The sequence below is a fragment of the Amphiprion ocellaris genome, chromosome 2 (genome assembly GCF_022539595.1).
Source record: "Amphiprion ocellaris isolate individual 3 ecotype Okinawa chromosome 2, ASM2253959v1, whole genome shotgun sequence".
In the NCBI taxonomy this organism is placed as follows: domain Eukaryota; kingdom Metazoa; phylum Chordata; class Actinopteri; family Pomacentridae; genus Amphiprion; species Amphiprion ocellaris.
The window spans coordinates 8,312,056-8,338,625 of record NC_072767.1 but is presented as its reverse complement, the minus strand read 5'-3'; the positions used below and the strand labels follow the sequence as shown (position 1 = coordinate 8,338,625).

Sequence of the window (26,570 nt, the reverse complement as noted above, 5' to 3'; positions counted from 1 at the left end):
TTTATGTCTTTTTTGGGGGGGTTAAATTCAGTTTAACTTGAGGAAACCGACTTAAAACTATGTGCAGACTAATCAGTTAATCAGATAATCATTTAAGATTCTGAGGAAAATGCTGCTAATCAATAAATGCATTTTTTTATGGCAATAATCGACATTTTATATGATGAATCATTTTCACTTTTTATCAGGTTTTAGTATTATCCAACATTTTTTTCTGGGTATTTAATATATTTACAGTTTCACAACTTTAAACTGTAAAAAGTAACAAAATTAACAGCAAATATCTGTAAAATAGGGATTTAAACACGGCAAAACTGTGTAATTTAGTGTCAGGAATTATAAAATTGCTGTTTATTAAAATACAGATTCTGACATTATGTTCAATTTGGGCCTGTTTTCTTACACATAACACATAAATTGTGCTATTTTTTAATTGCAATTTTACTAGATATTATCTGTAAGTTAAGAAAACTGAGAAAATCTGCAAAATAATGGTTTAAAAAGGTGAAAGAGACGCTTCACAAATAATTAACTAATTGTCTCATCATTAAAATGACTTTTTCTAATAGAAAAATATCCATTATAATTTTCAAAAACTCAAAATTGCATCTTCTTATGTAACAATATGATGAAGCCCTTTCAGTTTTATCAGGTTTAAGTATTGTCCAACCTTTTTGTCTGGGTATTTTCTATATTTCCAGATCTGGACCACATACAGAACCTAACCTTTGTTCTAAACCTGCACTGATTAAAGCCTGTGGATGAACTCACTATGCAGAATGCAAAAATTTCAAAAAAAATACAGAAAGGCACAAGTGAGTGTATCGTTAGCTGTTATGTTTGACATGATCACACATCCCTCTCTGACCTCATACCTGTTTGGTTCTCTTTTACAGCTGTTGCTCATTTTTACGTGGGAAAAGTTTGGGGTTTTTGTGTCTGTGTCTAAAGAAATGTACCTTGTTGTAGCTTCTTCCTCCTGGAAAGTTACCAGTAGATTCTACAGATGGTTGAATACATTCTTATGGTTTCAAGAGCATTGAATTTAAAAAAACATTCATAAATTCTTGTTTTTTTGTTTGAAGCCGAAGCAGCTGGTGTGAGGTGGAGGTCACGGGATGAGTTGCTCATTTAGTTTCACCACTTTGCTCCATCCCACTCCTCACAATGTTTCAATCCCGTACTCCATTATGGTTTGTTTTTAATCTGGAGCTCATTTCCAGCATGTGTAGGGGTTGAACGAAGGCTTGGGTACAGATCAGGAAGCTGCAGTTCGTCCACTCTGACCCAGAAACCATTCTCCTCCCGCCTGATGTTCCTCCGCTTCGGCCTGTCCCAATTACTGCCCGTCACATCCAGCGTTCCCTTTGAAGCTCACGCCTTCCTGTCTCCGTCCAGGTGTTTGGAGCTCCACCCAAACAACCTCCTGGCCCTCATGGCACTGGCGGTGAGCCTGACCAACACCGGCATGCGGAACGACGCCTGCGAGGCTCTGCTCCGCTGGCTGAGACACAACCCCAAGTACAAGCACCAGCTGAAGGGGAAGAGCCACCTTATGGGGTCCCCGAACTCCCAGCGCCGGATGTCTCACGCTCCCAACATGGGCCGACACGAAAGGTAAAGACCTGATCGATTCTCCTCCATGTTAAATGACAGTGTCTGTTTTTTAAACCCCATTTTAAAAAAGGGTAAGAACTGCTTCTAGATCTGGAAAAATTGGAAAAACAAAAGAGAGATTTGTGTTTTCAGACTGTTGCACCTTTAAAATATGAAAATCTGAGTTTCTATAAAAAGAAATGACCACACAAACAGTCTTTTTTTTCAGATAGATTAGATCAGGGGTGTCAAACTCATCTTAGTTCAGGGGCCACATTCAGCTCAGTTTCATCTGAAGTGGGCTGGACCAGTAAATTCATAACATAATAACCTATAAATAATGACAACTCTAAATTTTTCTCTTTGTTTTGGTGCAAAAAAGTACATTCTGGAAATGTTCACATTTCAGGAATTATTTTTTACAAAACATTATGAAAGACCTGAAATTTATTAAGAAAAATAAATTCAATTTCAACAACATTCAGCCTCAGTTTATTATTTACACATTACAATTTCGAGATCACAGAGTGTCTACAACCAGAACACAACATTTAGTCATCTGGAACTGAATGCTATAGTATTTTACTTTATGATCAAAACAACAAAAGTCAAACAAAAGAACAACAAAAACAAGACAAATTATTACAAAAATGTGACACAAAATGACAAAAGTGAGAAACAAAATGACAAAAATGAGACAAACAACATAAAACAAAACAAAAAAGAATCAAAAAATTAGACAAAAAAGTTACAAAGCGGCAAAAAAATGGACAAATGACAAAAGCAAGAAAAAAATTACATAAATGACACAAACAAAACAAAAAATGACAAAAGCAAGACACAAAATGACAAAAAATAGGCAAAACAATGAAAAAAGCAAAACACAAAATGACAAGAGTAAGACCGAAAAAAAGACAGAAACAAGACAAAATATTACAAAAATGAGACACAAAATGACAAAAGGACAATTTGTGATATAATTTACTTTATGATCAAAACAACTTGTCATGGTCTAGAGATTATTTTAGCTTTATAGTTTTACAAATTTACAATCTGCAGTTAATGTCTTCTCTGGAATTTTTACACTTTGAGGGCCGGATTGGACCCTCTGGAGGGCCGGTTTTAGCCCATGGGCCGCATGTTGGACACCCCTGGATTAGATACTTTACTCCTCCACTTGTTCCAGCAGTATTCACACATGAAAGATAAAAGGCATGCAAAAATACAATTAAGAGAAATTAAATTTTATGCTGTTTGGAGCCAAAATGTTTACCACAGAGTGAGAGATCACTGGTTGAAGGTGAAACAATAAGGATGACAAGCAACTAAACACAAACTCCTGCACAGAGATCTTTTAAAGCTACCAAATCTGCAACCAAATCAGTTTGAAAGGAAATACAGCATTTATACATCCACAGCATCACAAGTGAACAAAAAATACACTTTTATTAACTTTTATGCATTTTGCAGTGATGCATGTATTGTAAAAGTTTACTGATATTTTCCGCATCAGGAATCCACGCCTTTATGGCTGCGTTCATTGTTTGTTTTGTTTTTTTCAGTAAACAGTACATAAATAAGGCTGCATAGATAATGATCTTTTAAACCTTTTTCCAAATAACAACATTTTTACTGATTAAAATACATTAAAATTAGTTTAATTTTATGATCAGTGGACATTATTTACAATTTTGGCATTTTTAAATGCTTAACATGTAAATTTATTCATTTATTTATTAGATAATATTTATAATTTCACCAACGAATCTGTAAAATAACAGTAAATTGTTCAAAATAATGGATTCTTTCAGCCTTTCTTAATCAAACAAAACAAATATTACAGCAAATATCTGTAAAATAATGATGTTTACAGGAGATTTAAATGCAGCAGAACTGTAATTTTATGGTCATAAACTGTAAAACAATGAATTGATGTTTAAAATATACAGATTGTGACAATATGTTCAATTTATGTTTTATTTTCTGACAGATAACACACAAATTATGATATTTTTTACTGTAATCTAACTAATTATTATCTGTAAATTAAGGAAACAGATACAATCTGGTAAAAATAATGGTTTAAAAGACAAATATTTACCATTATCAATCCTCAAGATACCTTTTTTCAGGTAATGAATTTTTTTTTGCAAAATAACTAGATTTTTTGTGCTTTAAATACAACATTTTATGGTCAAACGCTGTCAAAGAATGCATTACTGTTTTTGACATTATTTACAATTTTCAGTTGTTTTTTTATGGTTAATGTGTATAGTATTACTTTTTTCTGTGATTTTAGTAGATATCTAAAATCTGGAACATAACAACAGTAAAACATTATAATTGTCTTATGTCTTTCACATGAAATAATACTATTTTTGCTGAGTGAAATACATTAAAAATTAGTTTAATTTTATGATCAATGTACATTTTTGTGCAATTTATTCAATTATTTATGAGATAATTTTTATAATTTCACCAACAAATCTGTAAAATAACAGTAAGTTGTTCAAAATATTACAGTTAAAACTTTTACTGCCACACCTACCTCAGTAACTGTAAATGCTGCTATTTATGGATGTTTATGGGCTCTTATTTTTATTTTTTACTCCTCAACTTTTACCTTACTTTCATACTTAGTTGCTTTCTTCTGATCACTGACAGATAAGATTCAGTGGTTTTAAAGTCCTCTATATGAAAGCTGTACTGACACTGCCTTTGTGAGTCGATTATAAAATCTCAAACCATAACTTTTAGGCTGTCGGCTCATTACTGCCACAAAAGGTGATGTTAATAAAGCCGTCAAAGGTAACAAAACCAAAAATCGATCATCTGCAGCAGTTCTATAAAGACAAAGTCTGTGCAAAGAGTTTTAAACAACTTCATGCTTTTTTGAACAACTCCGAGGCATCGAATAGCTGACAAACACATGATGCTTGCTACACAAACAGAATCTTTAGCGGCGCTTTCAGATGCGCATTTGTTTTACTTAAGCTGCTGTCAGACGGACCAGAACTTATTCCAAGGTGTTGAAATAATGTAACTTGGATCCGTCTGCAGGAAGCTACGATGAATGAGGCCATATCAGATTTAAAAGGCCTCATTCTGTAAAGTTGTATCAAATCATTAATCGTCTAGTCGGTGTGAAGTAGATGCAGGTACGAAGCGACTACTGAGCCGTACAGTATCGTCCTTTTCTTTCTCTTTGTGCTGCATTTCTTTCCCCTCTCCTCCCTCGCCGCCTTTTGTGACGCCCGACTTAGCGCAAACCACGTCGTAACACAAAGGGCAATGCTTATCTTTACCCAGAAGCTGCAGACCAAATGACCACCGAGGCAGAAGTAGCTGTCAGACAGTCATTTCTTTAATCTTTGGCTGTTGTGCAGCGGCTCTCAGACGGTGAGTTTTGGCAACCATGGAGGGATGTCGAGTCGTTTCAGGACAGGCGATAAGAGCGTTTAGCTGGACGGAGGTGAAGCAGACTGACCAGAAAATGAAAAAGGGTAGAAAGTACAACTAACCCTAGAGCTTCTAGGCTGCTATCAAGGATTTATGCTGTCATTATAATAGATTACAACCACTTCTCTTCATATTTTTTTGTTATGTACGGTGAGACCACTTTTAATTTCTTTCTTTTGGATCCTAATCATTGCATCTCTGATCATTTCTGTGCTGATGACTCACACATATACCTCCTCCTTACATCCTCAGACCTTCTCTGAATAACATTTCTGATCTCAAATTGCTTTCTTCTGTTAAATTCAAACAAAACACAGATTCTTGTTGTTGCTGGATTGCAGCATAAACAGATTCTGACATCTGCTGCTGTAAAAAATCTCAGTGTTTGGTTTGAATGTTAGAAACGTGTCAAAAATACAGTTGATCTTAACTTTTAAAGAAAGAAATCATGTTTCAGCCCCTTGACAATGGCCCCGAGTACATTTTTAGCCTCTTTACGCTGACTCCCTCTATATTAGTCTCTTAATGCTGGTTTCCAATATGTTGCAGACTCTTAAACTGGTTCCCAGTATTTTTTAGCCTCTATAAATTGTTTCTTAATATATTTTAGCCTCTTTGAACTGGTTCCCAGTATATTTAAGCCATTTTAAATTGGTTCCCAGCATGTTTCAGCCTCTTTAAACTGGCTTCCAGTATGTTTCAGCCTATTTACACTGGTTCCTAGTTTGTTTCAAGACCTTTAAACTGGTCCCCAGTATATTTCAGCACCTTTATACTGGTTCCCAGTATGTTTAAGGCTCTTTAAACTGGTTCCTAGCATGTTTCAGCCCCTTTAAACTGGATCTCAGTATGTTTCAGCCTCTTTATACTGGTTCCCAGTATGTTTCAGCAATTTTACACTGGTTCCCAGTATGTTTAAGCATCTTTAAAATGGTTCCCAGTATGTTTTATCTCTTTAAATTGGATCCTAGTATCTTTCAGCCTCTTTATACCAGTTTACCAGTATGTTTCAGCAATTTTACACTGGTTCCCAGTATGTTTAAGCATCTTTAAAATGGTTCCCAGTATGTTTTATCTCTTTAAACTGGATCCCAGTATCTTTCAGCATCTTTGTACTAGTTCCCAGTATGTTTCAGTTTATTTAAACTGGTTCCCAATATGTTTCAGCAATTTCATAGTGGTTCCCAGTATGTTTCAGCCTTTTCAAACTGGCTCCCACTTTGTTTCAGCCTCTTTATGCTGGTTCCCAGTATGTTTTATCTATTTAAACTGGTTCCCAGCATATTTCAGCATCTTTAGCTGGTTATTATCATTATTTTTCAGCTTTTTTTAGGTCTCTTCATTGAACATACTTTATTCAGAGAGACTTTATAATTGTATTTAAATTTTAGTTTCTTTCAGTAATATATTTTTTAAAAATCTTTTTCTGCTGTTGGTTTTTAATCTTCAAGTTGTTTTTTTATCTATTATTTAACTTCTGATGACTTTATGACTTCTCTTATTTCGCTGAAGCACTTTTGTCACTTGGATTTTAAAATGTACTCTATAAATACTGGTTATTATTGATATTATTATTTTACAGAGGATGAACTTGATTTACAGAAACAAAAACTCAGTATTTTCCCTTTCTATCGCTCCTTCATTCTCCTGCTTCTCGTGTTTTTTCACTCTGAGTAAAAGTTGACATGCAGTAAAATGAACATCAGAGCTGAGTCAGCAGCCTCAAATCACACTGATCCTGATCCGTGTGTGTGTTAACGTGTGTGTGTGTTAACATGTACATGTATGTGTGTGTGCAGCTCTCTGCTACCGGAGGTCAAAGAACTCTTCCTGGAAGCAGCTCAGCACAACTCTGACAGCATCGACCCAGATCTGCAGACGGGCCTCGGGGTTCTTTACAACCTCAGCGGAGAATTCAACAAAGCTGTGGAGGCCTTTAATACGGCGCTGTCGGTCCGGCCCGAGGTAGGAGGTCCAAGAACACACAACCACCAATACACAACCACAGATACACAACCATAGACACACAACCACACATACACAATCATAAACACACTATCACAAATACACAACCACAGACACACAATGACAATACAAACATGCAGATCAGACAGTTTTATTATTTTATAAAAGTACACTTTATTTTGAAAAGCCAGCGGATTTTCAGAAATACTTTGAAGTGTTTTGTAACATTTCAGAACTTTTATTTTGATGGTGTAGTGTACCTCTATGCATCGTGTTAACTTTTCTTTTGCTAACTATGGGCTTTTACTTTGAAAAGCCCATCTACGTGTACTTCCTTCCCATAGCCTTGTTAGACTTTTGTTCCTTTTTTAAAGAAAAAACAACAACATGCAGCTGCTATAGATCTTTAACCCACTGTTACCTGCACAGTCTCTTATTTTGAAGTTTAGCCCAACAGGTATGGTTCCACTAAACACCCTATGGATTATTAATATTATTATTGGTGTGGGACAGATTAGAACCTGTTAGAACATGATACAACCTGTTGGAATCTGTTAGAACCTGTTGGGAATGTTAGACTTATTAAACATGTTAGAACCATGTAGAACATGCTAGAACTTGTTGGAACCTGTTGGGAATGTTAGACTTATTAAACATATTAGAACCAGGTAGAACACGTTAGAACCAGTTGGAACCTGTTAGCACATGTTAGAACAAGTGAGAACATGTCAGAACCTGTTGGGCATGCTGGCCTTATTAGAACATGTTAGAACCTGTTGGGCATGTTAGATTTATTAGAACATGTTATAACCTGGTAGAACATATTACAACCTGTTAGAACCTGTTGGGCATGCTAGACTTATTAGAACATCTTAGAACCTGATGGAACCTGTTAGAACCTGTTGGGCATGGTAGACTTATTAAACTATGTTAGAACCTGATGGAACCTGTTAGAACCTCTTGGGCATGCTAGACTTATTAGAACATGTTAGAACCTGATGGAACCTGTTAGAACCTGTTGGGAATGCTGGACTTATTAGAACATGTTAGAACCTGATGGAACCTGTTAGAACCTGTTGGGCATGGTAGACTTATTAAAATATGTTAGAACCTGATGGAACCTGTGAGAACCTGTTGGGCATGGTAGACTTATTAGAACACGTTAGAACCCGGTAGAACATATTACAACCTGTTAGAACCTTTCGGAACCTGTTAGCACATGTCAGAACTAGTGAGAACGGGTTAGAAACTGTTGGAACCTATTGGAGGCGGCCATGTTTGTAGTCCTTTCTCATTCCAGTATTAATCAGCCAATCACCTGTCAGTCACTGGTTGCTGTGGTGATTTCCACCTTTTCAGTGGCAGAGCAACACACGGTCCATTTTCAAAGACTGAAAATATGTAATAATCTGACAAAAATCCTACTGCATAGAGGGACTTCTAGTACAAGTACTGCAGTACATGATCATTTATCAAGCAGATATGGGTAAAAATACTTACAAGGACATGCTGTGTGACACTGTTTGGTCTCTTAAATCAGCACACAGTCAGTAAATATACATCTTCCTCTCTCCCATGCTGAGCTGTGTAAATACTGCATCTACTGTTCGTTTAGAGAATTCTGCCACCACTTGTGTTTTGTGTACAAAGCTGCCGACAGGCCGACTGTACGGCGAACACATGGGACGCTCTGGTTTCCATGTCTGACAGCTGGCCGACTCCAGCTGGCGCTACATTAGCCGCTGATGTAAACTCTGAGCCTGTCACGAAACTCTATTTACGGCTGATCAGAGGTTCATTCACACAGTCACAGATGATGCATTTTACAAGACTGTTGCTGTTTGGAGAAAGCCAGCGATGCTGGAGGATACTTGCTGCAGAGATTCACAAGTAGACACCCTTAAAATTTTACACAATCTCAAATATTATCATGAAATATGTGTAGAAAAATCTTTTTTTGTGTTTCTAAAGGTGTGGCTGTGTTAGACCGCCACAAACGAATACAAATTATATTTTTTTTTTTGTTTATTGTTTACAAGAATAATTAACAAAGCTAAATTCTTGACCGTTTCAATATGTCAGTTCTCAACATTGTCGGTATGAAAGTCAACAACTAAGAGAGAATGTGTTCAAAACTGAACAAAAAAATATTCAATGTGAGATGACAAACACTAGCGCCACTCATACTTCCCCAAACCATGATACTGCCTCCACCATGCTTGACAGTAGGTACTGTACATGCTGGAGATAATGCTTCGCCTGGCCTCCTTAGTACCCTCACGTTAACAGGAGGAAGGTAAAGAATCACCAATGACCAAAAATGACCAAAAGTCGGTCTAAAATGTCTTAATATGATTTTTAAAAAGTCAATAATTACTTGAAATTTCACCCAAAAGAGTTTTATGCTCATGGTAGTTTGAAAAAGTTTGTAGTGGCTGTTAAAATATAAATCAAAGTGAATTCAGACAATTCAACGTGTTTTTTGACAAATATCCACAAACGGACTAATTTAAGTCAGTTTCGACTAATTTTGAGATATTTTAGATGAATTTCAAGTAATTTTATTCTTATTTGTAGCCACTTTTTGACCATTTTAACTCTTTTTGGATGAATTTTAAGTAAATTTGAATAGTTTGAGTCATTTTGCACAAATTTTAAGTTTTTTTTTAGTAATTTTGGACAAACTTTAAGAATTTTTTTGACATAATTTTACTAGTTATAACTAATTTTGAGCTATTTTAAATGAATCTTGAATCATTTTGATCAAATTTTGAGTCATTTTGGACGCATTACAAACTAATTCCAGATCACGTCCAGACAGTTTCAAGTCATTTTGGACAAATTTCGAGACATTTTGGAACTTTTTAACTCACTTTGGAGTAGTTTTGAGTTATTTTGGACCAACTTTGGGCCCATCTGACCACAGAATCTTCTTCCAGTTCCTGGCTGTCCTGTTCTTGTGTGCTTGGACCAAACAACGTTGGGCTAAGTTCTGTCTCTCATTGATCAGGGGCTTCTTGACAGCCTTGTAGGATCTAAAGCCATGATCTGAAAGTCGGCCACGTACAGTGTGGGTGGAACACTGGACACCACTTTGGTTTGACCACTGCTGCTGAAGCTCCTGTGATGCCACTGGGTGGTTTTCCTGCACATGCAGATCAGGATGCAGTCATTTCTTGCTGAATAGACTCTTGGACGTCCAGATCTTGGTTTGTCTTCCAAGCTGTTGGTTGGTCTGTATTTCTGCAGAGTGAATCCAGCTGATGTAGGACTGCATCTGCACTTCCTGGCTATCTGGCAGCAGCTGTACCCTTCCTGGCTGAGAATCCTGTATCAGGCATGTTTCCTTCATTAGGTTCCTTGTTTTAGCCATTTCTGTCTCTGAAGAACTTTCAAATGTGCTGCTTTATATAGACACGAAGCACGGCAACAGAAATTGTGTCTTTTAATAAAAAGCATTAGTGAATCATTGGTACCAAAATGACTCAATACTAAAAAATTATTTTAGATTTTTATGGAATCAATCAATTTTAAGATTTGCACTGGAAGACCTAAGAATTATTCTTATTACAAAATTTCACAAATGTATGGGGTGTCCCAAAACTTTTTTCCACCACTGTACTTTTGTTAGAAGTCATTATAACTCAAAATGAATAAGTAAAACTACAACATACACCATATTTTAAAATGTTGAAATATATATTTTCCCTCTCATATGCTTTTTTTTTCATTCAAACAGTAAAATAAAGCTGTATATGATCTGTCCTTTGCAGAACTACAGATTCGTGTAATATGAAGCATATGATAGTCTATTCTGTTTGTTTCTGTGCATGCACATCTTCCACACACCACATGTTCTCGTGCAAACCCCCGGAGCCCCGAAGCATGTGCTGCAAATGCAACTATCAGGGGACAGCTCATGCAAACAGATGCAATGAGGCACACAAGCAAACTGTCAGCGCAATATGTGAGGCATCAATCTGCCAAATCTGGCCTCATGAACTTCTGACTGCTACACATTTATGCAGGAAACTGGATACAGAACATACATCTCCAGCACAAACACAAAAAGACACAACTTTCCTTCCATCTCCTTCATGCAAATCAGCCTCCATCCTCCCAGCGCTGTCCCATGAATATTACTCACTGCTAAATCCAACCTCACGCATTTGACTTAGTAATGACGGCTGCCTTGCTGGAAAAACAACACAAAGTGAGTAATTGAAAATGACAAAGAAAATGAGAAAAAAAAACAACAAAGAAATTGAAAATGGCAAAAATGAGACAAAAAAAACAAAAAGATTGAAAATGACAAAAAAGATACAAAAAACAACAAACAGAGGTAGAAATGCCAAGAATGACACAAAAACAATGCAAAAAGAAATTGAAAATGAAAAGAAATGAGACAAAAAAACAACAAAACATAGAAAATCACAAAAAATGAGACAAAAAGAACAACAAAGAGATTTAAAATGACAAAAAATGACAAAAAGCAACAAAAAGATTAAAAATGACAAATTTGACTAAAAATAACACAGACAAAAACAACAAAAAGAAATTGAAAATGACAAAAAATGAGACAAAAACAAAAAGACTGAAGATGGCAAAAATGAAACAAAACAACAACAAAAAGAAACAGAAAATGACAAAAATGAGACAAAAAACAACAACAAAAAGAGATTGAAAATGACAAATTTGACAAAAAACAACAAAAAGAGATTGAAAAGCTGCCAAATCTGGCCTCGTGAACTCCTGACTGACACACATTTATGCAGGAAACTAGATACAGAACATACATCTCCTGCACAAACACAAAAAACACAACTTTTCCTTCCATCTCCTTCATGCAAATCAGCCTCCGTCCTCCCAGCGCTGTCCCATGAATATTACTCACTGCTAAATCCAACCTCACGCATTTGACTTGGTAATGTCGGCTCCCCTGCTGGAAAAACACAGCTCCGAACACAAAGGGAGATAATTATATCCTCGCTGCCGGGCTTAGCCGGAGATGAAGGACCCCGTCCTGTCGAGGACCGTGACCTCTGCAGGCGCTCGTCTACCTGCAGGTGGGAAACGACGCCAAGGACACGGAGTCTGATGTAACGCAGCTCTCCTCAAATTACCCTCGTTGGTCCACCTTTCAGCGTCCCAAAACACTTCCTCATTATTTGGGCTTCAGAAGCGCAGAAGATTACAGCTTTCAGGTCCGACGCTGCAGGATGCTGAGATTCTTCACCTCTGGTTCACCTGTCAGAGATGCTGTTAGATACTGCATTTAAGACTTGAAGTGATCAGTTCATAATTGAAGAGGTGCTGCTGATGACTTTCAAATGAGACTAAATGAGGAGAAGCACCTCTTCTTTTTTAGACAAAAAAACAACACAAAGATAGAAAATGACAAAAATTTGACAAAAAACAAAAAATAGACAGAAAATGACAAAAAAAAATGAGACAGAAACCAACAAAGAGATTAAAAATGACAAAAATGGGACAAAAAACAACAAAAAGAGATTGAAAATGACAAAAACTGAGACAAAAACAAACAGACAGATTGAAAATGGCAAAAACTGAGTCACAAAGCAAGAGTGAAAATGACCAAAAAAATTGACAAAAAAAACAACAAAAAGAGATTGAAAATGATAAAAACTGAGACAAAAACCAACAGAGATTGAAAATGATAAAAACTGAGACAAAAAACAGCAAAAAGAGATTGAAAATGAGAAAAAAACAAAGATATTGGAAAATGACAAAAAATGAGACAAAAAACAACAAAAAGACAGAAAATGACAAAAATGTAACCAAAAACAACAAAAAAAGATTGAAAATGACAGAAAATGAGACAAAAACCAACAGACTGAAAATGACAAAAAAATGAGACAGAAAAAACAAAAGATTGAAAATGACAGAAAATGAGACAAAAACCAACAGAAACTGAAAATGACAAAAAAGAGACAGAAAAAACAAAAAAGAGATTGAAAATAACAAAAACTGAGACAAAAACCAAGAAAGATATTGAAAAATGACAAAAAATTAGACAAAAAACAAAAGGATTGAAAATGGCAAAAAGTGACACAAAAGATAACAAAACCAGATTGAAAATGACAATAATTTTGATTAAAAAAAACAACAGACTGAAAATGAGATTAAAAGAACAACAAAGAGATTGAAAATGACAAAAAAAGCAAGATAAAAAACAACAAAATGATTGAAAATGACAAAAAACTGACAAAAAACAACAAATAGACGGAAATGGCAAAAAAAAAATACAAAAGATAATGAAATGAGATTGACAATCACAAAAAATGAGACAAGAAACAACAAAGAGATTGAAAATGACCAAAAAACCACAAAAAGTAACTGAAAAAGACAAAAAATATATCATTTTCCATATTATTTGGGCTTCAGAAATGCTGAAGATTACAGCTTTCAGGTCCGACGCTGCAGGATGCTGAGATTCTTCACCTCTGGTTCACCTGTCAGAGACGCTGTTAGATACTGCATTTAAGACTTGAAGTGATCAGTTCATAATTGAAGAGGTGCTGCTGATGACTTTCAAATGAGACTAAATGAGGAGAAGCAGCTCTTCAGTGTGTTTACTAATTAAATAAATCCAGAAATAAACAGGCAGGTCACATTATTTAGGCTGACAGCGTCTCTCAGTGCAGAAACACAAATCTTTCATTTGACTCTAGAAAGTAGTTCAGCAGATCTGTTCACACCTTTTAACTAAATGCACATCTGCAAGACAAAACATATAATTTGTTTATTTAGATAAGTCAGATGTGTTGCATCAGTTCCTGCATTAATTGACCTAAAATTACTTTTTCATGACTTTTACATTGTAGATTCTCACTGTTTTCTCACTGATTCTCACTCTCAAACTATAAATAAACACATATGGAATTATGTCGTAAACTAAAATGTGTGAAAAAGGTCAAAACATGTTTTGTATTTTATATTCTTTGCTTTGATTCCTGTTTTGCACACTCTTGGCATTCTCTGGATGAGCTTCATGAGGTAGACACCTGAAATAGTTCTCCAACAGTCTTGAAGGAGTTCCCAGAGATGGTGAACATTTGTTGGTTCTTTTACCTTCACTCTGAGCTCCATCTCATCCCAAACCATCTGGATTGGGTTTAGGTCAGGTGATTGTGGAGGCTACGTCATCTGACCTTAGCAGCACTCCATCACTCTCCTTCTTGGTCAGATGGTCCTTCCACAACCTGGAGGTGGTTTGGGGTCATTGTCCTGTTGGAAAATAAATGATGGTCCAACTAAACCAGATGGGATGTCATGTCGCTGCAGGATGCTGTGGTAGACATGCTGGTTCAGTGTTCCTTCAGTTTGGAATAAATCCCCAACAGTGTCACCAGCAAAGCACCCCACATCATCACACCTCCTCCTCCATGCTTCATGGTGGAAACCATGCATGTAGAAACCATCCGTTCACCTTTTCTGCCTCGGTGGAACCAAAGATCTCAGATTTGGACTCATCAGACCAAAGCACAGATTTCCACTGGTCTAATGTTCATTCCTGGTGTTTCTGGGCCCAAACAAATCTCTTCTGCTTGTTGCTTTTCCTTAGTAGTGGTTTCTTAGCAGCTATTTGACCATAAAGGCCTGATTGGTTCAGTCTCCTCTGAACAGTTGATGTAGAGATGTGTCTGCTACTAGAACTCTGTGTGGCTTTTATCTGGGCTCTAACCTGAGCTGCTGTTAATTTGCCATTTCTGAGGCTGGAGACAGCAGAGGTGACTCTTGGTCTTCCTTTCCTGGGGAGATCCTCATGTAAGCCAGTTTGATCGTGTTTATGCTCTCGAATTTGTAATAATATCACAAAAATCTTCATACACGGAGGAACTTTATGTTGCACATCTTGTGCAGCACCTGTCCATTTGTTGGCTCACATCTTCAAGAATATGTACTAATCAACTTGCAAACTTGTGTTTATTTCTCTAAATGTTAAGTAAATCTACCTTTGCTTTTAGATGCAAATAGTTTTTTGACTCTGTAGTTTGTTGGTTGAATATAATCCATCAGAAGAACTCAGAAAGGTTGATGCAAACTGTTTAGTTATTTTACTTATTGGTCCAGTGTTTTAGTGTACTTTACTCTTTAAACCAACCATCCCTCCATCTGTCCTCCCTCCAGGACTACCTGTTGTGGAACCGCCTCGGCGCCACGCTGGCCAACGGCGACCGGAGCGAGGAGGCGGTGGAGGCCTACACCCGAGCCCTGGAGCTGCAGCCGGGCTTCATCCGATCCCGCTACAACCTGGGCATCAGCTGCATTAACCTGGGGGCACACAGGTGAGCCGCCTGGAGCTACTGGAGGAGGAATTAAACAACATTTCTGCTCTGGTTTGACACTGCAGAGTGGAATTCATGCGAAGGAAAGGTCAGAAAAGTCAGCAAATGAAGTGAGACTATCCACAGACAAGATGTTTGGAATCTAGATGCTCCGATCTGATCTGGTTTTATCACGTGATGAAGAAAAGCCTGAAATCTGCACTTGAAGAGGCTGCAAACAAAAGAATGCTCGCTTGACAAATGACAGAAACAATTTAGCTGTTATTAAAACTGCGGTTGATTAAATTCCTGTTGATCGACTTATCGTTGCGACTCTAATTTAAATCACAAAATGAATCTTATGAATTATTTATCTGGCGTGGTGGGGAGGTTATTATAGGTAGAAATTCACCCTGAGGCGGCAGAGATGCCCAAACATTCATATTTCATAACTACGTTAATGAACAGGACGATGGAATCATGAGGCAGCTGCCAGACAACAAACAAAAGAGCTTCAATAAAAAAGACTTCTGTTTTTAGCTCTTCCATTTAAAAAAAACCAAGCCCAGTTACCTTTTACTGAAGCTCTGAGGATTGATAATGTCTGAGAATCTGCACAGACATCAAAAATCACAGGTAATGACTTGTATTAATTTCCACATTAACCCTAAATAAAACTGGCCAAAACTGAAAATAATTATCAATTTTTCATCAGTCCGTATTTTTAGACTGAGACAACTTTATTATTTATAAAATTTAAATGAAGTTGTTAGAGCAGCATGGATATTCAACAAATAAAGGGCTAAACAATAAGACAACAGACGATATTATGGTATAAAGGACATACAGAAATTAGCCTTGTGCTAAATCCGGCATATTTACTACAACCTTGTGTAAATTAATATGCACTGTCCCGTCCAAATGAATAAATGAATGATTAAGGTAAAATAAAATAAAATGAGATTAGATGAAAAATATGTAAAATGTAATGTAGAAAAATCAACAGAATATACAAGAGAATAATATATATTTTAGGTAAACTAAAATAAAATAAAAAATTGAATTCAATTAAATTAAACTAAGATAAAGTGAAATATGATTTTAAAATATATAAAATATAATTTAGACAAAAATCTATTGAATATACAAGAGAATAATGTATATTTTAGGTAACATTAAATTAAATTAAAAATAAATAAAACAAAATTAAAATAAAGTGAAATATGATTTTTTTTTTAAATATAGAAAATATAACACAGAAAAAATAAACAGAATATACAAAAGAATACTATATATTTTAGGTCAAATTAAATTAAATTTAAAAATAAATAAAATTAAATTAAAATAAAGTGAAATATGATGTTAAAAATATAGGAAATACAATATAGAAAAATCAACAGAATATACAAGAGTGACAGTTTTTTTTATTTTCATTTTTTAAGAGTATACAAAAATGTGCAAAAGAGAATGTGCAAATGACATAGGAAGGTGCAGATAAGTTTACAGATATAATGAATGTGAAACGGTTTAATCAGCAGGTGAGGTCAGTCTTATTGCAGCGGGGAGCAATGACTTCCTGTAGCATTCTTTAGCAAAAAATAAAGACAAACAGCAGATACTCAGCTTGATGAGGAGAAGCAGCGATCCTCAACATCATGAGAGAAGATAGTTAATCCTCATAGAGACAAACAAACACCTCCAGGGTTGCAGTAAAGGTTCTAGTTATCAACTGGAGCAACTAACTTTGTCTCTATAGTGACAAAAACATAATTATTCCTCCACAAGCTTTGACAGAGCAGGTATAAATATAAATCACTCATTGTTTATGGAATATAATATGAGGCTTGTTTGGATTTCAGAGCTTGATCCCCAGATACTCCTATTGAATTAAATTAAAAATTAAACTTCCTTTAAGTACAGAGCGTGTTGGTTTCTGTATGTGAGCGTAGCTCCACAGTGGACGACAACAAATAGGAATTAAATACAGAGAAAGGAAGAAATAGCCATGTAAATGAATTAAAAATAAAACACATTTTGGCACTGAAAAGGCAATAATTAAATTAATGGTCTGAATCAATTTCTGTCCTGTGTTTCTTTGTCTCTGTGTTAATTGGATGGTTGATCCCAGCAGAAACAGGAATACACAAATTAATAAATAAATACATGAAGAAATGCAGGAATAAATAAATTAACAACTGTAGCCTTGAAATACAGAAATGGCCTGAATAGAAGCAGACGTATGGAAATGTAGAAATTAATCCAAGAGATTCGTTTAATGATGTCCTTTAAGCAACAGTGAATATTTACATTACTGTAGTGGTATTTATGAAGCAGCTTGACATAAATATTCTAAACATTATAAAGAAATACAGTCAAATTAACTCATCTTTTCTATTTTATTTTATGTAAATATAAAAGTTTTGCTCAATTCTAGTTAATTTAAGTTTAAATATCTCGTTTTTATTTTCAAAATAACTTAGAACTTAAAAACAAGAGTTCGTAAAACTTGATTTAAAATGAGTTGAATGAATGAAGCTGAGAGTTCACTCAACTCATTAATTTAAGTTTATGAAAAATAAAACTATTGTCAGTAAATTGAAACTCCCCAGAACCGCTTTTTTTGAACTTTGATAACACTGAAAATTATTGTGTGTTTTTGTTCAATTAAGTTCTGCTTGTTTCTCTTCATAATAATTTGAAAAACACGGCAAAATTAAGTTAAATTCATTCAGCAAGTGGTGAATGAAGAAGAAAAGTTAGGAAATGTAAAAGGAAACTATTGTCTTAGCCAATAGTTGATTGAAGTTGAATTTGTTTGATCAAGTTCAGTTCAATTAACTCAACTAGTTTTACACTTTTACAAATCGTAAGTTGATTTTTATTGGGAACTTTTGCAGACTTTTCTGAACAAATGGTTTTATCTGGAAGGCATCAAGTGTTTGTTTTTTTTGTCATTAAAGATGAATCCATTTCATAGAGTGGCTTTGGGTAGCACGAGTTTTCCTTACTGTTTTTTTTTTTTACATTGATCACTGAGTTTTAGAGGAAAATGCTCCACTTTTACTCCTGCTGCTGTTCATAATGCAAGTTATGTGAGGATTTATAAATAATTGAGATTAAAATTAACTTTAAATCAACTTTTGTAATGGATTTGAGTAATTTTGGTTTAATTTAATACTTTACCTAAAGTCCGGAAGTAAATCTTTCCGGCTGGAAGTTCCTTCTCATGATGCTGCCTAAAGCTAAAGAAACGAGGTAGGAGTTTACTTTTCAAGCTAGCTGGCTTGTTTATTTCATTTAATCACTAACAGGAACATAAAATTGCAGTTTATTCATTTATTTCATCAAAACAAAATATAGAATTTGCTTTAACCAAATTCTTTAAAAAACAAAAAATGTTTTTTCTGCAGTGAAAGAGAATGAAACAGTGAAACCATGACGGATGACATGACAACAATTCTGAGATTTCATTTGAACTGCAGGCTGAGTTTATATTAAAAACAATTGCCAAACTTACACCAGTTATCAGCCAGAAATTAATATTGATTATTGTTATTTCACTTTATTCTATGTCTACATGTTATTTAAACATTTGCCACAAAAATAACAGTATGCTCCAAACAGATTATGTAAAAAAAACTAAAAATTTTGCGCTTCTCATCACAACTGTGAAGCTATTAGTGACCAACAGTCATGTGACATGGATTCTGAGTTTTTGATTGAACTGCAAGTTGTGTTTTTTTAATTGCCAAACTTACACCATTTATCAGCCAGAAAACTAACAATGATTATTGATATTTCATTGAATTCACTTTATTCTATATGCCTACATTTCATTCAAACATTTGCCACAAAATAGCAGTTTGCTCCAAACAGATATAAAAACAATTTAAAAAAACTTTTGCGCTTCTCAACTCAACCGAGAAGCCATTAGTGATTTTTTTGATAATTGATAGGAAACCATCAATGAAGTTCCTTAAGTAAGCATAGGTTCTTTGGGGAACTCTTTGTGGTGCCTGAAGGAACCATCTTTTGTCGGATATTTGAGGCACTTTAAAGAACTTCTTGCTAAAAGCTTCTTTAAGGAGCTAAAATGGCATCACTATGAAGAAACACCTTTGGTTCCAGTTAGAAACTTTATTTTTCTGAATGTGGCCACAAAAAAGAAAACTAAATTTGAGTTTTATGTTGATTTTTGACCAAAAATTAAAAATTGTCAGCCAAACTTAGAGCATTTATCAGCCAGAAACTGCAAAAACGGACAGAAACTTCAAGTTTTCATCATGCTTCTTTATCTTTTAACCAAACTGATGGTGTTTGTTGTTGCTTCCACAGAGAGGCGGCCAGTAACTTCCTGACTGCACTGAATCTTCAGAGGAAGAGTCGAAGTCGGCAGCAGAACCACCAGGTGATGTCTGGGAACATCTGGGCCGCTCTGAGGATAGCTTTATCCATGATGGACCAGCCAGAGCTCTTCCAGGCAGCAAACATCGGCGACCTGGATCTCCTCATGCGAGCCTTTAACTTGGACATTTGAGGAACAGGAGGCGGCGGCGACAGCATCACCCCCTTCGCTCACTTCTCCAATTTCTACCCAACAGCCAAAAGCCCAAAGTGCACACGTCAGAGCGGACCGTTAGTGACGGTAGTGTGTTTTTATGCACGTCAAAAATCAACTGCAGTTGTCAAAAACTGTTCTATTTTTTCGCCCAAGTACCTTGGAGCAGTTCTGGGGACAGGTTCTTCCGAGGGTCTGGAGTGACTGCTTTGTGATGGATTTGCACTGCAATTTGTGATTTCCCTGAAGAGCACAAGGACGGACAAAGATTGTACGAGCAATGCCTTAGAGAACACATCAATTAAAAACTGACTCATCCAGTGGAACAGAGCCGAGCCAGGAGAGACTGACGGCTTTAAAGAGCCTCGCGAGCCGTTTGCTCAGGAAAAGATGAGGATTCGAGAGAAAAACTGAGCGTCTGTCTCGACGCCGTCGCTCCCTAACGAAGGACGGATTTGTTGTAAGACTTCACCGTGAAACCTGGAGCTCCAGATTCTGTTCCTGGCTTGTTTTCATCCTCTTCAGACGGACAATACTGCATGAATAAGCATTTTCATAAACGGATTCTTGTTTCGACATACTTTTAGAAGCTCTCCCTTTGCACTTCAGATAAACAGATAAACTTCCTCAGTCCAAGTGGAATGTGCAAGCCAGGTTGTAAAGCCTTACTCAAATGCATGCGACCAACGATATTTATTTATACTATTTTTATGGCAACACAAAAACACTAAGCCATCTTCAGACTGGTTTCGATTTCTTTAAATAACTGCTGTCTTCTGAACTTGAAAGCTTTCTGAGCCATTAATTTTTTGCTTTGTTTTTCCTTTCGGTTCTCGGCTCCGAAGCTTCTCCGTGTTCCCTTTACGCCGGCCGGTCGGTGAATAAAAAGCTGGGCGGCATCGATCTGCGAAAAAAACCTTCATTAGTGGCTTCGAACTTCCTCACAAGTTTTGTGGTTGCAGGTCTAAAAATATCATCTTTCATCTTCTCCTCTAACTTTCGAAGCCAACAGACGCACACGTCGTAGCCTAATTTTTATTTTGGCTGACTTTGTTTAGTGTAATGCAGCATAATAACATTATAGGTGAAAGATGGTGGAGTCGGGAGCCAAGACGGCAGCTTGGTGTACCTCCTAATGCAGTCATTTGTGTCTTTGCTGCTCCGCCACAGACAGCAGAGCTCGTAGGTTTAATCAAATCAGCCATCGTCATGATTTTAATACTTACCTAAGCTCAGAACACATTTGAGGAACGTTGTTTGTTTGTTCCACCACCTGCGGACTTCAATTTACGCCATTCGAGAGATCATTATGCATTAAAATATGATTGTATGAAACTCCTGCTCCACATAAATCTCTTCTCTCTTTAGCTGACAGCTTCTGTTAGTCTGAAAGTCACTCTGTGGGGTGAACGTGGTGTTCCTCCCTGCGAGTAAATGATAGATAATCTGCCGTACTGTGGAGCTCAGCACACTTCGGTGTTTATCAGGCGTGTCCACAGTTGCAGTGTGCTGCAGAAAGCGCTTCTTTTTTACTGTCAGCTCCTATGCAAAAGGTCATGTTTTATGTCGCCGTTCTGAATCGTCCCCCGTCTGCCTCGCCGGACCAAAGGGAAGCGTTGATTCTGTGTTTTGAGAGCTATCAGGGGGAACCAGAAGCCGCTACGAGAGCCATTCATCTTCCAAACTGGACGTCACGGTCTGGAGGAGAGGAAGTGTTTTCATGGTGAAAACCGGGAGAGAACCAACACAAATCTCTAAAAAGACGAGCATGGTCACTGATTCTGTGAAAAGTCTAAAAAGACTTGTAGCTTCGTGTAGCTTCATAAATCTGTTCTCACCTCAAGTCCAACCAGGAAACTGCTGTCAGACCAGTTCCTTTGGCTAACTGGTGCTTCACACAACCAGAGATGATTTTCAGAAAGACGGATGCTTCAAAGGAAGTGTTGTTGTGGCCGGTCGCGATGTTTAATAGATCAAGGAGGAGCCCAGAGAGACGTAGCACGAATTTATTGACTCTGGATGAAGATAAAAGCAGTTTGACAGTAGCTGAATATACTGAATATAATGGATGGAGTCCAGCAGTTCCTGTGATCTGGTTCAACATTTAACTAGCATTAAATTATGTAACTTATATAAGATTGTAGAGTTGATCAGTCCATCCGACAGAACAAACTCAGAAAAATAATAGTTCTTTCAAGGTTCCTTAAAACATCAATTGAAGAACATCTGTATTGAGGGGATGTTTCTTCACGTACTTTGTGGTTCTTTTAAAGTACTAAAGGTTCTTGACTTTTATTGGTTTGGTAGCATGAAATCAGAGCTGCAGCCAAAAATTATTTTCGTTATCGATCATTGGGTCAATAAAACATCCAAAAACTGTTTTATCCTCACAGTTGTTAAAAATCCCAAGTTGGCGTTTAGTAAAGAGTTCTTCTGTCCGACCAAGAACCAAAATATTAAACGTGTTCTAATGGAAGGAACCCAAGTAGAATGAAGTGATTCAACAAAGATTTTTTTTTTTTAAATTGTTCCTTAAAATAGCCAAACATTGTTTGGAAAGAACCATTTACAGGTGGACTATTTAAAGAACCTCTTTCTAAAAGATTGTTTAAGGAGCTAAAATGGTGTCACCATGAAGAACCATTTTTGACGTTAGAACCTTTATTTTTCTGACTGTGGCCACAAAAACAAAAGTTTAATTTGGGTTGTTCATTGATCTTAAATGACTGCAAAGTTACTAATGACGTTCCCATTAGCCTCAGCTGCTTTAGTGCTTAGCATGTCAACAGATATTATAAAAAAATAATTGGTAAAGATGGCAACTGTAGGACACATGTCCTGCCTTTCCCCTCCAACAGTCAATCATCTGCTTTGTAATGGCCAAAACAGGAAACATTTAACCAATCACATTTTTGCAGCAACTCAAGCACAGTGTTGTGAAATCTCGCTGCTTTTTGAACTTTGTTTTGGTTCAGATTTACCAAACTTTTTCAGCAGTTTTCATCAGATTTGACTGGTGGTTCTGTACATGCAGGTCTTATGTCTCGTGATGGTTGAAATTACAGTTACGGTTCCCTCTTTATTCATTTGGATCAGGGGTGTCAAACTCTTTCTAGTTCAGGGGCCACATTCAGCCCAATTTGACCTCAAGGGACCAGTAAAATCTCAGCATATTAACCTAGAAATAACCACAACTCCAAATTTTTCCTTCGTTTTAGTACAAAAAAGTATATTCTGAAAATGTTCACAACTATGTTTTTACAAAACATTATGAAAAGCCTGACCTTTCTAATATTAAGCCTCAGTTTATCATTTGTGTATTACAGATCACAGTGTCAACAAAGGCACAAAACATTTAGTTGTAGGCATCTGAAGCTGAACAATGTAGTATTTTACAACTTGTCAAGATCTAGAAATTATTTTAAATTTTTATTCATTTCCACATCTGTGTAGTAATCTTGACACACCACATTATACAAACTAAAGTGGGAACTATTAAGGAAGAAGGTTCTGTTGTCCTCCTGCCTTGTAAATGTAGAAAATTTATACAAAGAAAATGCATCAAAGTTGTGGCAGTACATCAACAATAGGGTTCAACCAAATCAAACTCTGTACTGAAGCTGCTGACTCGCATTATACTGCACAAAGTTCAATGTCTTTAAATATTTTCACAGGAAGTATTCATTTTCACCTTTGTAATTTTTGCACTTTGCAAAGTCGTGCTGCAGGCCGGATTGGACCCTCTGACGGGCTGGTTTTGGCCCGCGGGCCTAATGTTTGACACCCCTGATTTAGATAAGACTGTGTTTTGGTTAGTGTGAAATAACTGAGGTTTTCCTGTCAGGACTAAATATCAGCTGCTGATTAAAGCCCACATGGTCGTGGTGTTGTTGGACCAGAATCCACAGTCAAACTGTCCCGTGTTGCACATTTAACACGAGCTTCGGTCTGCTTTTGTTTCCATAAGCCCAGTGTGGTAGTAATGGTTCCCTGAGCGGCTGCTGATAGACGGGAATCATCCTTCAGGCCACTTTTCTTCCGCTGTTAAACACGAACACATGCTCTGTTCCTCCCGGCCGTCGTCTGAACTGTAGAAACATGATGTCTGCTGACTTGTGGTTTCCACAATCAACTGTAGTTTTCTTACGCGGCTGTAGGCCTTCGTTTTTTTGCATTTCCAGAAACTTGTAGATGCGTCGGAACTGAACAAAAACAAAAAAAAAAAGAAAAAAAGCGATATTTTTTTAAAGAAATCTTAAACTGCTGGCTTCAGAAGCTGAACTTGTACTGTGTGCGTCGTTCTGTAGTGCATCGAGGTAGGATGCCTGCTGAGTTTCAGTTCTTTTAGTAGAACCTACTACTGGACCTTCTCAGGTGAACTTAGCGTAGCGCATGCTCCTGAGGAACACACTGAGGCTTATCGCATGTTAGATCCTCCACATTTATTTACTTTCTTGAATGCTCTTCTCATTCGTATGCATGGAAAGCGCTTTCTTTTCCTCCCACTAACGTATAAAGACGAACTATATCACGAAGTTTCCTTGCAATATTTCTACAATGCACTGCAACCTTGACAAAAGCGACATGTATATAATGAGTATGTATTCTACACCAGACGCTTTTTTCTTGCGTAGATCGAGCAGAGAAATGAGTGTCAGACACTTTATTTCCTGGCTGGTGCACCGCTATAACCGGCTAGTCGTTTATATTCTGTAGAAATTTTGTAATTACAACTTCTACCAATTAGAAACACGCTGCTAACCGCTGCAATGACCCCGACCTGCACAGCTGTCCAGCAATTATTTTACTGTTAAAACTCATCGAGCTTATAGATGTTTATGTGCATTTTCATAACCTGCTGTCAACTGTTCACAGTTATTTAAGGTTTTAATGTTTGCAAAGCATCACTGCTTCATTAGTTCTGCTTTTAAACAGATGTGGACTGTCAAAAATGTATTGTATTTAATACCCGTTTTGCACAGCTCTGCTCCTAATTCTATATATGTAGTGACCCAAAGTGTGAACATTTTTAAAAATAAAAAGGAAAAATAAATAATTATGATTATACATGCAGACAAAATACAGTAAATAACCATGAAACTGTAAAATAATCAAATTTTTTAGTCTGTGATTTTTGATTCTTTCCTGATTGTCTTAATTGACAGATAAAGATTTATGATGGATAAATTTTAGTCATAATAAATAACAGAATAATTATCAAACTTTGCACTACAGTTGAGATGAAAAACACATATTTTTTTTACAATTTTTACACAGCTTTGCCCCTAATTCTTAACATGTCGTGACTCAAAGTGTGAAAAATTGTAAAAATAAAATGGTAAAGTAAATAATTCTTTTTGTAAATGCAGATAAATACAGTACATAACCATGAAACTGTAAAATAATCAAAATTTTTCCCAGATTTTTGATTCTTTTCTGATCGCTTTAACTGACAGATTTATGACGGACACATTTTAATCTTAATAGATAATATAATAATTATGAAATACTGCATTGCAAGTGAGATGAAAAACACAAACAAAAAAAAGTTTCAACGTTTGCAAAACATCACTGCTTCATTAGTTTTGCATTTAAACAGATGTGGAGTAATTGATTTTTTTTTTTTAATTACAGCATTTAATACCACTTTTGCTCAGCTCTGCTCCCAATTCTATATATGTAGCGACCCAAAGTGTGAAAAATGTTGAAAATAAATAATTATGATTATACATGTAGACAAATACAGTATATAACCATTAGAATGTAAAATAATCACAATTTTCAGTGATTTTTGATTCTTCCCTGTTCATTTTAACTGACAGATAAAGATTCATTACAGATAAATTTTAATCTTAATAGAAAATATAATAATTCTGAAACACTGCCCTGCAAATGAGATGAAAAATACATAAATTTTAATGTTTCAAAGCATCACTGCTTCATTAGTTTGCATTTAAGCAGGCGGAGTAATCGATTTTAAAAATTTATAGTATTTAATACCACGTTTGCACAGCTCTGCTCCTAATTCTATACATGTAGCGACCCAAAGAGTTCAAAATTTAAAAAATAAAAATAAAAAATTATGATTATAAATGCAGACAAAATATAATATACAACCATGAAACTGTAAAATAATATTTTTTTTTCCAAATTTTTGATTCGTCGCTGTTTGTCTTAACTGACAGATGATAAATCAAATAATAATTATGAAATATTTCACTGTAATTCAGATACAAAAACACTCCAAAAATGTATTTTTAATGCATTAAATCTGCTTGAATAAATTAGAAAACCTACAGTAAACTCAAAAATGGTTTAATTTATTGGAATATTTCATTTTTTTATGTTTTTGTCTACATTTATTTGTCTTTTGCCGATTTCATGTTGAATTTTCTGCATTTTTGGGTCTCCGTATGAGTCGAGCATTCGTGCTTTGTGAATGCGGTAATAATAATTTATACGTGTTTCCTTAAAGATCCAGTCATCAGACTCTTTTAAGCATTTCTAAAAGGTTTCCAGCAGCTTCATGGGTCGGGGTTCATGCAGGTTTTTAGTTCGTGTCGTGTACATTTCTTCCTTCACTCCTTTAAGTCAACGTGTATAAAGACGGTTTATTTATCAATGCATTGCACATGTATGAATAAAAGGATATTTTGACGGATGAAACGATAAATTATATACTTTATATACAGGCATTCATTTAT

At 35.9% G+C, this 26,570-nt stretch overlaps 1 protein-coding gene across 3 annotated transcripts in view; it reads left to right on the top strand.

Moving 5' to 3' along the window:
* pex5la (peroxisomal biogenesis factor 5-like a) overlaps nt 1-25,488 on the top strand; it is a 198,729-nt gene extending 173,241 nt beyond the window's left edge. For all 3 annotated transcript variants that reach the window (XM_055016548.1, XM_055016544.1, XM_055016539.1), the window contains 4 exons: nt 1,399-1,617; nt 6,855-7,020; nt 15,172-15,329; nt 19,644-25,488. In XM_055016548.1, the coding sequence (XP_054872523.1) occupies nt 1,399-1,617; nt 6,855-7,020; nt 15,172-15,329; nt 19,644-19,845 (745 nt within the window). In that variant the 3' untranslated portion in view covers nt 19,846-25,488. The remainder of the gene's footprint in view (nt 1-1,398; nt 1,618-6,854; nt 7,021-15,171; nt 15,330-19,643) is intronic.
* Nucleotides 25,489-26,570: the final 1,082 nt, after the last annotated feature.